The sequence below is a fragment of the Arachis ipaensis genome, chromosome B6 (assembly GCF_059453495.1).
Source record: "Arachis ipaensis isolate K30076 ecotype BB chromosome B6, ASM5945349v1, whole genome shotgun sequence".
In the NCBI taxonomy this organism is placed as follows: domain Eukaryota; kingdom Viridiplantae; phylum Streptophyta; class Magnoliopsida; order Fabales; family Fabaceae; genus Arachis; species Arachis ipaensis.
The window spans coordinates 5,371,366-5,386,631 of NC_142441.1; the positions used below are offsets into that span (position 1 = coordinate 5,371,366).

Below are 15,266 nucleotides of genomic sequence, written 5' to 3' on the forward strand. Positions count from 1 at the left end.
AAAAAAAATAAAAAATATTTTTTATTTTAATAAAAATTAAAGCTCACATTTTTTTAATATATATATAATTCTACTCTTAAAAAAAGTCTTACCCAAAATATTAGAAATCATATATCATTTCCAAAATAAAAAAAGAGATTAAAAATTTAGGTGTAATTAATTTTAAATAAATTTATAAATAAAAATCGTTAAATAATTTGATAAATTTAATTAAATTATTATTTAATTATTTTTAATTATCAATTTTACATATAATTAACTGTACTTACTTGAATTTTGAAAAAAAAAATAAAAAACACCGAGTGTTTTATTTTTCTCCCTACGAGACAAACCTAAGTTGCTTGCTTACGTGGAACACCATCTGAAACAACATTGGTAATTGACTTATTGTCACGTGTGACAACAGAGAACTGCACTTATTCATAAAGGTAAAAATATTCTTAGTATCTATCCCAACAAAAGTAGTAGTTATCCGGGTTTTTTTTTAATAAGAAATATATATTAAATCTTAAAACAAAAAAAAGTTATTATGGAAACTTGTGCACTTATTAAGATTCTTTGTTTTCATCTATAAATACCCAGAGAAATAGCACCCCAAATGTGACATAATATAATCAAACAAACACAATTACCTAACTTTCTTTTTCTCTCTCTCCCCCTCAAATGGCATCATCCAGCTGCCAAACATCACCAACTGCCACTAACTACAACTCCACCACAAAAGCCCACCACCAGGCCCAAAAGGCCCACCACCAACACGATGTCGTCGTGGTGGTGGTTCCATTCCCGGCCCAAGGGCACCTCAACCAACTCCTCCACCTCTCACGCATCATCCTCTCCTACAACATCCCGGTCCACTTCGTCGGAACTCCAATCCACAACCGCCAAGCCCTCACGCGCCTCCATGGATGGGAGTGGGACCCACGCTCCGTGCTCAACTTCCATGACTTCAAGGTCCCTCCTTTTCCCTCTCCTCCGCCTGATCCCAATGCACTCCGTCAAACCCATTCAAACTTCCCCTCCCACCTCCTCCCTTCATTCCAAACCGCCGCCATGCACCTCCGCGAACCAGTTCGATCTTTGTTGTCTTCCATCTCCTCCGTCGCCAGAAGAGTCGTCGTGATCCACGACTCCCTTATGGCCTCCGTCGTCCAAGACGCCGTACACTTATCGAACTGTGAAAGCTACACTTTCCACAGCGTCTCCGCCTTCACCATGTTCTTCTACTTCTGGAACGTTATGGGAACACCCATGCTTCAATCTTCCATAGCCTCTCACATACCTCAAGTTCCTTCTCTTGAAGGTTGCTTCACTACCCAGTTCGTTGATTTCATAAGTTCCCAATACGAGTTCCATAAGTTCAGCAGTGGAACCATTTACAACACTACCAGAGCCATTGAAGGTCCTTACATGGACCTCATAGAGCGTATGGTTAGTTACAAGACTCACTGGGCTCTGGGACCCTTCAACCCTTTGATACCTTCGTCTACAAGTAACAACAACAAGCACCCTTGCATGGATTGGCTTGATGAACAAGAAGATAATTCAGTGCTGTATGTTTCGTTTGGAACAACAACAGCATTCAAAGAGGAACAAATCATGGAGCTGGCAATTGGGTTGGAAGGAAGCAAGCAGAAGTTTCTTTGGGTTCTAAGAGATGCAGACAAAGGAGACGTGTTCAAAGAAGATGGAAAGAGAGAGGTGAAGGTTCCAAAGGGGTTCGAAGAACGAGTGAAAGGGATGGGAATGGTGGTTAGGGATTGGGCGCCACAGTTGGAAATATTAGGGCACCGTGCAACGGGTGGGTTTATGAGTCATTGTGGTTGGAATTCGTGCATGGAGAGCATAACAATGGGGGTGCCAATTGCCACGTGGCCTATGCATTCGGATCAACCGAGGAACAGGGTGCTGGTGACGGAGGTGCTTAGGATTGGGCTGGTGGTGAAGGATTGGAGCCACAGGGATGAGGTGGTGGCGGCTTCGGCGGTGGAAGATGCGGTGAGGAGGTTGATGGCGACGGAAGAGGGAGAAGCAATGAGAGAAAGAGCCATGAAGTTGATGAATGCGATCCACAAGTCCAAAGATGAAGGTGGTGTTTCTCGTGTCGAAATTGACTCTTTCATTGCTCATATAACTAGATGATCCACATACTTTTATTTTCTTCTTTTTTTTCTTTCTTTTTTTCCTTTTTCTTTTATATATATATAGGTTTGATTGGATTAATCTAGGGTTCCAGATAAGTCCCTATAAAAAAATGTATGTAAAGAAATTGGAGTACGTCATCCAACTAATTAACCAAATCTTATATATCTAGCAATCACCTTGTATGTAAAAAAAATTAATAGTAATAAGTTATTAAATATGATTTAATTTTTTAAAAATTTATTTAATATTTAATCTAATATAAATAAAATCTAGTTTAACTTAAATATTAATGATTTCTAATATTTTTCTAATATTTAAAAAGTAAGTAACAATATTAAAAAAAATAAAAAGATATTATTACTAATATTTTTTAATTAAATAAAATTTTTTAAATTCCATAAAGTTAATTTTTTTTCTTTTTATGAGGGTCCTTTTTGATTTATTTGGTATTAATTTTTTCTGTTTCAACTACTACAATTGAGAGTTCTTTTTCAGCTATGAATATTGTGAAGAATAATTCAGAAACAAAATAAAAGATAAATTTCTTACTAATTGTCTTTTAATTATATTGAAAAGAAAATTGTTGAAAAATTTGACACAAATTCTATTATCGATGAATTTTATGAAACGAAAAATCGACCATTTCGTTAATAAAAAGTACATATATATTTTTTGTACTTTAAAATATATTCTCTATCATTATATTTTTATAATGTATTTTATATTATATAATTTTTTGTATAATTTTTTTAATATTATATATGTTATTGGCCCCCATGATACTATTTTTGGATTCGTCCCTGTATCTAGCAACATTCATTTTTTTTTTCATTTTAAATTTTTATATTAAGAGCAACAAAAATATTATTTGTATACTAAATAATTAAACATCAATTATTAAATTAGTTGTTATATATATAAATATATAATTTTTAATTTATTTTTAATGTATGTTTTATATTTTAATAATTTTTTATATGAATGGTTGATTTGTAGTGTTCATATATAATGGTTGAGAAATCAAATACAATTGGGATCTTCTTCCTGTTTACAATGAAATAATATTGTCATAGTTTATAATTTTAGCATTAACTTAATTACTTAAAAAACATAAAAGTTAAAGAAACAAACATTGATAAAGACAAAAATGAGAATAACAACATTTTGAACATGAACATGCATGAAAGACTTCAAATTCGAAAATTTAGAGACATGACACAACTCAAGATAATATGTGTTGGATATTCGAATTTTATCTTATATATAAAGCAATTATTTACCAACAAAAATCTTTTAAATAAAACTAAAATCTACAACGAATTAATCTGTCATGTTAAAAAATACTGTAAAAACCAAAAATAAATCAGATTGCTTAGATGACGTATGTATAGGTTACGGTGCAATATGTGGATAATGGATTTTTTTTTTCAATTAATATTGTCACATGTAATTTTTTTTTAATTAAATAAAAAATTTGAAAATATCTATTTACGTTTTGTGGAATGGAGGACCGAAGAATAGTAGATTGACGGCAACATTATTGAGTGCTTAAAGTCAATAGAAACGTAGAGATTTGTCTTCTTTTTGTACACGTAAAACCTATATTTCTTTAAATCAATAATTTTATTGGATAATTATTTTAATCCAAATGTGATGCGCGTACAACAAATTAATTAACGGGTAAATCGTGCCTGTATCATGTGATACTGACTTTCAATAAATTGACCCATTAGTCATTAGTTTAGTTTTCCACTTGGAGCAGAAAAGTATTCCACTTGGAGCAGAAAAGTATAAGTATATGGAACTGGTTCCCATTTTTTTTCATGATAATTGAAAGGAGAATAAGATATTGGCCATGTTTTTATTCATTTAATTTTTAATTTCAATAGCAATATTTTTCATTGATTAAAAAATGCTCCACATTTTGCAATATTTTTCATTATTTAACAAGGACCTTTTTCTTTTTGGACAAGAATAGGGATCTAAAACTATTCAAACATCTGGTACAAAAAAGGCCAAACACAATCACTCCAATAAACATAACCTACAACTACATATTTACAATATTAGTGTACCACTTGATACATGTTAGAAACTTTAATAAATAGCTACAAGCAAAAAGTGTGATTCTCTTGTAGCAATCCTTGTTTCTCAACTTTTTCAGGGTAGAAGAGGAAGTTCCACCTTCTCAAAGGAAAAGAAACTGACCCGTCCCTCCGTGACTAAGCCAATCTTCAAAGGAAGGCCACCACATTGTTTTTCAAGAGCTTCTGTTTCTGCTTTAGATGGTGGATCACCCCTAACAGATATGCACACATTAATATTACAAATTCCAAATCAGATAAAAGAAAAAGTTTATTAATAGTCCATAAGGATCAAACAAATTAATATAGATAGGTAACTTCATGAGCTAGTCCTATGTTCTTATTCTCCTAGGACAACACAATCATCAATTGCTATCAAGCAAATTTACAAACAACAACCATATATATAGAGTTAGAGACAATTTTCAATCAGAGAAGCTACAAACATATCAGCTCTTTATTCAGTCCCATAATTACATGCATTATGCAATACAACTTGTTTGTGGCAATATATAAGTGTATCTGTTTGAGTGAATGCGAAAATACATGTCATGGTATGCTTGAATACTTGAAGTCATGTTCTGAATTACTCCACTACCTAAATACCCTAGAGTATAGCAGTTCATGATATCTAACAAATCAAGTTTCTTAACTCTGAAGTAGAAACATACTGCAATATGAGAAATAGTAATTACCGAGATAAGTATAGCAGAAAACTAGGATCACCCGGGGAAGACTTCCTAAACCTACTGTTTGGAAGATAAACATCGAAATCTGGCCTTAAACCATTAATCTGCATCTCACTTAATAACTTATTGATGGAAAGCTCGGATTTGGAGCTCATCAAGTCTACTCCTTGTTCGGTTTCTTCGGCAACATCAACAGCCTTATGGGAACTTTTAATTCCCTTCAAACTCCAAGCAACGCCGTGCCGCCCAACTATGTAGCCAAGTGACTTGAGGTGCCTGTAAACCTCAAACATCTCCCAGCAACACTCACTCTTACCTCCAGCAATCTTTTCATACATATCCATTAGGGACATGCTTCTTTCACAATCATCTAAGAGATCTAAGGCTCCTATCTCCATCAAATACCTGCCAAAGTAAACATCGTTACGCACAATGAATGCACTATTGTAACAATTACCTTTCTAATACATTATAAAATCTGCATATAATCGATATATTTTTAATGCATGTAAATCATATTCTTAATTCAATGATGTAACAAAGTAATTAGTTTCTCTTCGGGTAACAACAAAGAGGGTGCATATCACCTACAAAGACTCCTCAATGGAAGAATAAACCTTGCCACTTCGAACTATCCCAGTTGTGACCCATGTTTTGCCACGATTTTCAATGACTTCAGCCATTCCCATCTCATCATTCCAAACAGCTTTGGATTTCACGTATCTGCTAATTTGTAAATTAAATTAAAAATCAAAGAATTCACTTGAGTATTCTCACAAGTATATACTACATATCAAGGAAGAAAAGACCTGAACTGTAACTTGGTGGTGGAACTGGAGGAAAAGGCACTCTCATTATCATCTTCATCACTTGCATTTTGCAAGTAGACCTCATCGTCGGTGGAAGAAGGTTCCTCAAATGACTTGGTTTCCATGTATCAAAAGCTGTAATTGTTACAAGAATAAGAATAACATGGTTTTGCCGCAAAAAATTTTCAGTTATTGGGTGAGACATTTATACAAACAGATAGAGGCAATGTTAGCGCCACAGTTGTGAATGTGATACCTACGCTAATTACTATTTCTCTACGGGCTAACACTTCACAGAACAAAATCATAAATATGGAGTTATAACTTAAAAGGTTCCAAAACCAGAAATAAGCAAGAGTTAACAGAACCAAGGTTCTGAAAACCGAACCGGTCATCGAACCGCTCTAGCTACTGGTTCACTAGTTCATAGGTTCAACCGGTTTGACTGTGGTTGAACGAGAAAAACCATTTTATAATAAAATAATAAATAAAATATAAATAAACACATTAAAACATAATTATAGTCTAATATAAACTTTAGAATATCATCCATACTTAAAAATTACCAGCAATCCAATAACAATATAATCCAGTTACAATATCACAGCAACCCACTCCAACCCGATAATCTCAACAAACAACAATTATTATTACAAAATTATGAGGGAATCAATTACAATAATTTAGATAAACTATATTTATCTTTCTAAATTCCCTAAGCTAGCTTTACTATATATATAGGGTTTACGGTTAATATATATAAAATTGCAAAGATATTTAGATTCGATATTATTAGTCATTTGGGATTTTCATGAGATCAGCTTGACTTATTCCGTTGGATAACTTTTAGTAAGGTATAAATCCAAGTCAATATATGGAAATGCAAACCAAAAACTGAATGTTTGCAAAACATTTCATTGATCAAATGCTGAAACGCGGTGAGATCAAATAACAACCAGCAAGCATCGCAAAGCAAACAATCATATTCATCTTGGAACAACACAACACAACCCTACCCTAATCATTTAATCAATCAATGCTTCAAAAATTAATCATGCTTCAAAATTTTTTACAATAAAAAATAAAACCATTAAAAGATGTACTATCTTCTACATTCCAATCAAAGAAAATACGTAATATGTTATTTTTCAAAGGAAAAAATAGAAAATAAATGAGAGAAAGAGCAAGAGACTATTCCATGCCACTGTTTCACAGTAACTTCACAACTGTTTTATTTGCAAAACAAAGTAATTTACAACATGAACTAATACTAGAAAGAAAATGAAAACTTTCATGGCCAACTAGATAGAATTGCTTGCATATTTAGAAAAGAGTAATCACCCAAATTTTGGTTCAAAAGAAACAATTTGGTTTTCAAAAGTATATACATTGTTCTATCCGACATATCTCTAATAGAAAAGAAAAGAATAAACTACTCTACTTACTAGTTACTACCATATGTCACAAAATTTGATACCTTCTATCTACCAATATGCAACAATACAAAGGCTATGGGATCAAAGGCATACAGATCACTACGACTTAGTGAGGAATATGAAGGAATATATTCACACATCAACAAACAAAATTACTAGGATCAACAAACAAAATTTCGATACCCAATTTAAAAAAGAAACTAAAAAGTTAATTCCTAAAGTGGGTCACAAGTTTTACATCCTTAATCATCACAGGACCAACCTCAGAGAGAAGGTCCAAGCATGGTGGTAGAATCTCTTTGGAAGCATGGATTGAGCCATACTAAACCAATAGGAGCAGTTTTAACATGGCAGGAGCAGTTTTACCATGGCAGGTTTTCATCTTCCACTCAATGAACAATTTATTAAATCAACAACAACAAAACACAATATAACAATCAAAAGGTAGAGAACAACACCAAAACAATAATTTATCAAATTAACAAGTTAATAAGATCAATTAAAACTGAAAATCAAAATAACAAGAACAATTAAAATTTTAAACTACAGCAAACCAACAACAAAATAAGAACTAGAAAACATACTAACCATGAAAACAACAATAAAAAAAAAACAATAACTAAATAATTAATACAAGAAAGAACAAGAAGAAGGAAAAAAAATCACCCTAGGATGGAGCAGTTCTGAAATTCAAACAGTACAGGGAGAGGGAGGAGCTTTAAATCGCGATAGAGATGGCTGAATGGAGGCTGAACAATGGCGGAACGGTGGCTGAAAGGCGGCAGAACAGAGGCTGAACAGAGGCTCGAACACGCGGCGTAGAGGACTGAACAGAGGGCTAAGCAGCTCGAACAAGGGTTGGCCAAAAAGGGCAGAACAAGGGTTGGCCAAAAAACAGAGGCAGAAGCTTGGCCAAAAAGGAGGCGGATGCGCGGCGAACAAGGGCGACGTTGCGCCGAAGCTGTAGCAATGTGGACGGCGGCGGTGGCTGGACGTTGAGGAACGGCGACGAGAGAGGGCTGCTTCGGTGCTTCCTCCAAGCTGCGTTCAAGTTCTCTTCTCTGCGTTCTTCAGTGTGTTCGTTCAGAGGCCAGAGAGAGGGAAGTGAGGGAGTGAGGAGGAGCTCGATGAGAGGAAGGAGGAGAGTGGCTGAGTGAGACTGTGAGAGAGGAGGGGCCAAGAAGGTGCTGCGCGTTTTGGTTACTGGTTAGGGTCAAGTTTCTGAGAACCGGATCGGTCATCAAACCACTTTAGTTACTGGTTTACTGGTCCAACCGGTCTAACCGGTGGTTCAACTGAAAAAACCGTTTTAGAATAGAATAATAAATAAATTATAAATATGCAAATATTAAGTTGAGGGTATAAGGTAGTATGAAGTTTTTCTAATGGAGTGGTGAATTACTCTTAGGATTTTCCTTTTTTTATATTAAATGCAAAAATGCCAGATGAAAGCATGATACCAAGCAAGTACAATTCCTCATCAGTACACAAAATGTTAAAAGAAATATCTGACAAAAATAGGAAGAATATCAAATGAATTATCATAAATCCAACTAAAAATAAACATAGTACTCGGATAAATAAATTTGATAACATTATTAATAACAAAGTTGGTAGTGGACTAGTGCTAGAAAGGATTCACCAAATGAAGGTGCATACAGGCTTTTAGAGACAATAGACTTGGATTTGTGCAGTAGCATTTTGGATGAGTTGCTTTGAAGACCATTTGGTAAAACTAAGCTTTGAATAGGTAAAATACAGGCTTCACCAAATGCTCATAACACACAGAAAGACAGTTTCTCAAGATACATAAATAAGTGCTCATAATAATCATCTGAATCGGTATAAGGCAGGAAAAAATGACCATAAGTCTCTTTACCCAAGTCAAAATAAATAACCATATCTGAACTCAACAATCAGCATTCAGCACCAAACATTACAAAATATTAACCAATAATCACACTAAACGCACCAAACATTACAAAATATTAACCAATAATCACACTAAACCTGCAACCAGCAATTACAAAACAGAAACAAACATTAGTACATTATAAAACATTCCAAAACAGTGATGACACTAAACCTGCATAGTAAATAATCTCAAAGACAATGATCACCAATATCCAGCAAATAAATAATAAATACACAACAACAATTTAGCAAATAAACAAGAACAAGACCTAAATAGAAAATCCAACAAATTAAGTCGCAGCAACCTAACAATTTGACAAATTAAAACAACAGCAGCCCAACAATTTAGCAAATTATCAACTTAACAAATTCAAGAACAGAAAATCACAACAAAACAAAAAAAATTAAAAGTAACATAAGAACACCAAGAACAATTAGCAAATTAACAAGTTCACAATAACAGTTAAAAAATTTACCAGAAGAACACTAATGCAAGTGGAATCATCATGCTAACATGTTTTCTGCAAAGATGCTATTTGTACAGCTAAAATTTCCTAATTACTATGATCCAATTATTCTAATTTCACATGCAATCAACTTACTAAGTTTCTAAAAGCCAGAAATTATAAAACCAACCAGAAATATGGTTAAAGCATTTCATCAAACATGTTGAGTGCGGTAAAATTAAAACGAAATAAGAGAATTCAAAGCTTAATTTCAATGTGATAGAGAAGAGAACATAGCTATTGTAACTTTAATTTAGTCTATGAAAAAAATCCAAACCACTACCAAATCAAATAATTACTTATTGTAATAGAAATCAGAAGTTGCAGAGTTTGAAGAAGAGTATTGGTGTTGTGTGAGTGTATTGTCTGGTGGCGGGTTTAGGGAACTCACGGCGGGGACAAAAGAGAGCAGTTCGACGGCTGAGTGGAGCGCGCGGGTTGGCCGCAGAGTTTGAAGCAGAGCAACGTGGCTTCCAGACGAACGCGAACTCGAACGGTGAACAGCGAGTGAACGCGAACGGAGAACGCCGAGCGAACGCGAACGGCGAAGAACGCGAACGAAGACGCGAACGGCGAAGAACGCGAACGAAGACGCGAACGTGAACGGCAAACAAACGGCGACGGAAGCGCGGCTGAGCAGACAAAGACGACGGACGCCGAGCTCGAGGAAGCAACCGCGATCGGTGACAGCGAACAGGGGTTGAAGACTTGGAGCACGAGGGAAGCTAGATGACGGATGGCGAACTTTGAGTGCGACGGACGGCGGCAGTATGCCACTCCTTGTGGCGGTGATGTAGGCTTACAGTGCTAGAGATTTCGAGAGCTAGAGTCAGAGACTCAGAGTGAAGAGTGCTATTAGGGTTAGGATTCCGGCGGAAACAGTGGTTCCGTTAGCCGGCGTTGTGGCAGGTGATGCCGGAATCGATGGGAAAATGAAATGGTGAGTCACGACTCACAAGTGGAATGTGGATTCTCTGGATTAGTTGGGCTTAAAATTAAGCTAAAAAATAAGGCAAGCCCAATAGGCCCAAAAAATTCGAGAGTTTCAGAAAGTACAATTGAGGAAACAGAAACACAGAAAAGGAAGTGGGAGATGGCGAAATCGGTGAGGAATCTCACCAAGGGACTCAAAGCTATTGAAGACTTGGAACTTCTCAAGCTCTTGAAATCCGAGATCAGTTTCGAACTTTCTTCTAATCCATTTCAGGTTCCCTCCCTTTTTTTCTTTTTCACTCTCAATTATTATGAATTAATCAATGAAACTGAAAAAAAATTACCTTCGTGTGTGCAGGGTGCCGAAACTGGTTCGTTAGGGGAATTCGTGGTGGACTATGATTCGCCACGGTCAAAAGACGTGGTTTTCCGGAGGAAACTCGATTCCGGTGAGGAAGTTGCAGTTTCTGCTCAATTGGGTCCTCCTAACTATGATAATGACCTCGTTTTTCAAAGGAATGCTTTTGCCAAAGTGTGTGTGAAGAAGCCTTCATTCAGCTCCATTTTGCAGTTTGATTGTCAGGTTTATCAAGTCGATGATAGGAGCTCTGAATTCAGCATTGATGGTGCTTATTATCTCAGATCATCCATGTCTTTGATTCCTTCCATTTACAAAGGCCCCTTCTTCAGGTAAAAGAAAATAAAATAAACCTATAACTGTTGCATTCACTCTTTACTTATTGGTTATTGATGTTTGCTATGTTTTAAGCTTTTGCAACAATGTTTATGCCTAGTTTTCCGAGTTTATGTCGGATGAAGTAGATGGTGTCTGTAGGTGTGTGTCACACGTGCTTGTTTATATTTTTCTTTCGGTAGTTGTAAAACAATTCCAAATGAGGAAAGGAAAAAGAAAAATCACCAACAAAATTTTATAGCAATAGGTGGGATTGGTTTTTTTATCAAATGACAGTTATTGTGTTGTATCATGTCTGCAGTGAGATTGTTAACATAATTGATTTAATCGAAGTATGACTAAATTTAGACTTAAGTTGTGAAGGTACTTTTTGTCATATATAAAACATGAAGACTCCAACATTTTGACCAATCTTCGTGAATCCCTAAGATGTACTTTGCCTTTTAGGTTGTGTTTGTTTCTGAGAACATGACAAGACAAGATAATGAGAACAAGACACAAAGGACAGAGATACAAAAATTAGTATTTTTGTATTTTATTTTATTTGGTGATAAAATAGAACAAATTATGAAAATCTAATTTATTCTCATTTTTTTCATAAAAAAAGAATTATGAAGAAAATATAATGCTAAAAAATATAATTATAAAAATAATGAAAAACAAAGTTATTTTTTTTGTTAGTGTCTCCGTGTCCTTCCTATCAGGATACAAAATACACTAATTTAATGTCTCTGGACGACAGGACATAATGTCTCTATTCATGTCTTATCTGCCAAACATAATTTTGTGTCTGTTTTGTCTCAGTATCCTGTACCTGTAAACAAACCTGGCCTTATTTCTCATTGTCTTGAATAATATAATCAAAATACTTAAATCTCTTTATACTTTTTCCAATGAAATCATGGTATTAAATCCTGAGCTCTCTGCCTAGCTATCTACACAATCATCAGTCTTTTATATACATTGGCTTCTTATATCAAGATCTCTCTGCCTAGCTATCTATATAGGCTTCTACCTTTTTATACTTAGACTATCAATATACTAGTGTTTATTGTTTTTAGACTGTATTGCATGTTGTAAACAATTCTTGTTGGCCTAGGTGTAATTTAGAGAGTTGAATTGGTTAGATCAGCTATTGGTTACAGTAGTAATTAGTAATTAGGCATTAGGTAATAGGTAATAGAAGCAACTTGATTTTGTTTACCAATAACACTTGCTCATTGTTCCTCTCTACATCCATGTGAAGCGAATTGGATAGCAAGTTGCAGGATGCACTCAAGGAATACCTCATATCTAAAGGTATTGGAACAAGCCTCACCAATTTCATCCTCCACTATCTACACAATAAAGAGCAGCAGCAATATGTGAATTGGCTGAAAAAAGGTGAAGATTTTCTGACCAAAAACTGAGCCATCTAGTCCATTTTCTAGGAAAATTCTACATAGTTCTGCAGAGTTCCAATACTGTTAGTATTGTCACTTGTCATAGTAAAGGGAATTGTGTATCAAATGCTCAATTTGTTCTAATTATGTTGTCAATTCTTATAGCATTCACATAATGACACTGATGAATTTAGGTGGAGAATCATTTCTTACTTTTTAATTGTAATTTACTTTCAATCACTTTCTCACTGCAAACATAGAAGTGACCTGGTTTTAATTATCACTGCATAATCCACATGTTTTTTTTTTTTTTTTTTTTTTTTTTTTTTTTTTTTTTGGTAAAATCCACATGGTTTTGAATCACTTCACTATATCAACTTTTATGATAATGGGTACATGTTGTGACAAAGCAAATGTTAAGAGAGGTCCATGGTTTTCTAATGAAGATGCACAAGAAATTAAATTGAAGAAAAGAACACAAACCCAAAATTGAAACAAGTAGTTGTATGGAGCTGAATATATTAAACTAAAATCCGGCTTGGACTTTAATTGATTAAAACTATGGGGGCTAAAAGATAATTAATAATTTTAAAGAAGCTGATTACCAAATTCAAGCTTTATTGATGCAGGGATCAAAACGTAATTTTCTTTTTCCTATTTTGAATTCATACTGTGCTTATGGATTTCTAGATAAAGCTGTATCTTTCTTTTTTTTTTTTTAATGGGCCGGCATAGACTTGTTAAAAGGCAGCGTTATGTGAGGGCTAATAAAATTCTTAAGACATCTTCTATGACTACATATTTTTCTTTTTTTTTTTTTTTGGTCAAAATTCTTTCTTTGAGGAAACATTGCTCCACTTTATGACCAGATTCATTCTTGTTTTTTTTTTTTTTTTTTTGGGGGGGGGGGGGTGTTTTGGTACACACATATATAATTTTAATGTAATAGGACTAGTCTATTGACTATTATTAAAATATAGGGCCCAAATGAATAAAATGCATCTATTATTAAATTAAAAAAAAAATCACGTTGACCACCTTTAAATAAAAGAGATCAATTTAGTTTGAGTTTTGTAACTGTGAATCAAATTAATAGTGTCGATACAAAATTTATGATCAAATTGAGGTTTGAAAACAAAGGATCAAAATTGAATACAGGATAAAAATTTATTGTTATCTCAACAGCAAAACATGTCTTTTTTTTTCATATAAAATATCATGTTTTTAAATTTGAGTCTTACTAAGTGTCATTGTTAGGAATATCATAAATAAAAAACATATAGTGTTAAATTTTTGTAGCAAACCTTCTCATTTTGTGCTTTATTTCTTGCCAACATTATTTTTTTATATTAAGACGTGCAAGAATGAATCTTGTAATTAAACTCCAGTAACGCATGTATCTTGCATCATAAATCAATAAATTAATGTCCAACGCATGTATCTTGCATCATAAATCAATAAATTAATGTGAAACCTCTTATGGAACAACTTCAAAGGATGTCCACTTGCTCTTCTTCAATAACACAAAATGTCTTGGTAGGTTGACAATTTTGGAAGGTTTCAGACATTCCCAGATTTTATTGTTTTATTTTAATATATATTTTAAAACAGTACTGTTAGGAAGACAAAAAAAAAATTCAAAATTTATCTTATTTAGCGACAATTAATAAATATAAAATAAGACAAGCTATGACTGTTTTGGCTAATTTTCTTTGGTTATCAAATATTTTCGATTTCCAAAATGTTATTTGTACATCAAAAGTAGTCACCATGTATTTGTATATAAATACATATATTATTTAGTTTTTTTTCAATATGTATTTTGTATTCAAATATGTATTTTATATTAATTATTAATTTTAGTGGCTGACTTTAGTGTACACATAGCATAGTTATATTTATTTTGATCTTTATTATTTGAATGAGTGGTTGAGGGTGGCTTAATTGAAGTTACTGAGGAGTTGTTAATTAAAGAGTGAATACCCCATCCGGCCCCTGACAATTATCTCGAAAGGACAACAAGGCCCTCAAGAAAAAAAAACACCCAAATCCGGCCCCTGATAATTTTTTTTTTGGCACAGGGACCTCGTTGTTCTTTCGAAGTAATTGTCAGGGGTCGAGTTGGAGTTTTTTTTTTGTCAGGGGCCGGATTGGAGTTTTTTTTTGTCAGGAACCTCGTTGTTTTTCGAGGTAATTGTCAGGGCTGATTTGGGTTTTATTCTTAATTTAAATGATCTCAGGGGAATATAGGATTAAGGGTGTTTTTTAAAATTTGAGTAATTGACTATAACCCCCCTCAAAACATTGAATTGTTGGTTCTATTTGATTATTTTAACACTATAAGTTGTGGGAAACACTAAACAGGAGGTTGTTATTAATTATTATGTTATCATCTAACTACATATTTAAATTCACTAGAGATGCATGTAATTCAAAAAAAAAATATCGACTAGATATTTTAAATAGATAATTATTTGTAAGAACTATTACATTTAAAAAATAGACAATGAATTTCTATAATTAATAAGTATTTGCATAAGTTTGTCATTGCTGTATATTTTTTTTATAATATATTAATATATAATTAATAACTCCATTTTTAAATTCACTCCTTCAAGAAAATACTCAATCATTTTTTTTTTGTTTATATTAACTATAAAATTGTTATCCACGA

General features: G+C 33.7%; 3 protein-coding genes across 4 annotated transcripts; 2 read left to right on the top strand and 1 right to left on the bottom strand.

Moving 5' to 3' along the window:
• Positions 1-507: 507 nt before the first annotated feature.
• Positions 508-2,288, top strand: LOC107645502 (zeatin O-glucosyltransferase). The gene has a single exon (XM_021103788.2). It carries the CDS (start codon positions 664-666, stop codon positions 2,140-2,142), a length of 1,479 nt encoding a protein of 492 aa, XP_020959447.2. The 5' UTR covers positions 508-663; the 3' UTR covers positions 2,143-2,288.
• A 1,730-nt stretch (positions 2,289-4,018) lies between these two features.
• Positions 4,019-10,114, bottom strand: LOC107645503 (tRNA-splicing endonuclease subunit). Of its 2 annotated transcripts, none has more exons than XM_016349547.3 (5): positions 9,975-10,114; positions 5,728-5,862; positions 5,510-5,641; positions 4,925-5,323; positions 4,019-4,444 (listed from the first exon to the last, which is right to left on the bottom strand). In XM_016349547.3, the coding sequence occupies exons 2-5, from the start codon at positions 5,850-5,852 to the stop codon at positions 4,306-4,308; spliced, it is 795 nt and encodes a 264-aa protein (XP_016205033.1). In that variant the 5' UTR covers positions 5,853-5,862; positions 9,975-10,114; the 3' UTR covers positions 4,019-4,305. The 2 variants fall into 2 exon arrangements, with proteins under 2 accessions (XP_016205033.1, XP_016205032.1); XM_016349546.3 differs by lacking the exon at positions 9,975-10,114 and adding an exon at positions 7,830-7,969.
• Positions 10,115-10,520: 406 nt separating this feature from the next.
• Positions 10,521-12,890, top strand: LOC107645504 (Mitochondrial glycoprotein family protein). The gene is made up of 3 exons (XM_016349548.3): positions 10,521-10,790; positions 10,875-11,206; positions 12,457-12,890. The coding sequence occupies exons 1-3, from the start codon at positions 10,521-10,523 to the stop codon at positions 12,617-12,619; spliced, it is 765 nt and encodes a 254-aa protein (XP_016205034.2). The 3' UTR covers positions 12,620-12,890.
• Positions 12,891-15,266: the final 2,376 nt, after the last annotated feature.

Coding starts and splice junctions, on each gene's coding strand:
- LOC107645502 (XM_021103788.2), top strand. CDS start 664: ATGGCATCATCCAGCTGCCAAACATCACCAACTGCCACTAACTACAAC.
- LOC107645503 (XM_016349547.3), bottom strand. CDS start 5,852: ATGGAAACCAAGTCATTTGAGGAACCTTCTTCCACCGACGATGAGGTC. Junction 5,642..5,727: donor ACCACCAAGTTACAGTTCAG/GTCTTTTCTTCC, acceptor ACAAATTAGCAG/ATACGTGAAATCCAAAGCTG. Junction 5,324..5,509: donor TCTTCCATTGAGGAGTCTTT/GTAGGTGATATG, acceptor TTACTTTGGCAG/GTATTTGATGGAGATAGGAG.
- LOC107645504 (XM_016349548.3), top strand. CDS start 10,521: ATGGTGAGTCACGACTCACAAGTGGAATGTGGATTCTCTGGATTAGTT. Junction 10,791..10,874: donor TTTCTTCTAATCCATTTCAG/GTTCCCTCCCTT, acceptor TCGTGTGTGCAG/GGTGCCGAAACTGGTTCGTT. Junction 11,207..12,456: donor TACAAAGGCCCCTTCTTCAG/GTAAAAGAAAAT, acceptor ATCCATGTGAAG/CGAATTGGATAGCAAGTTGC.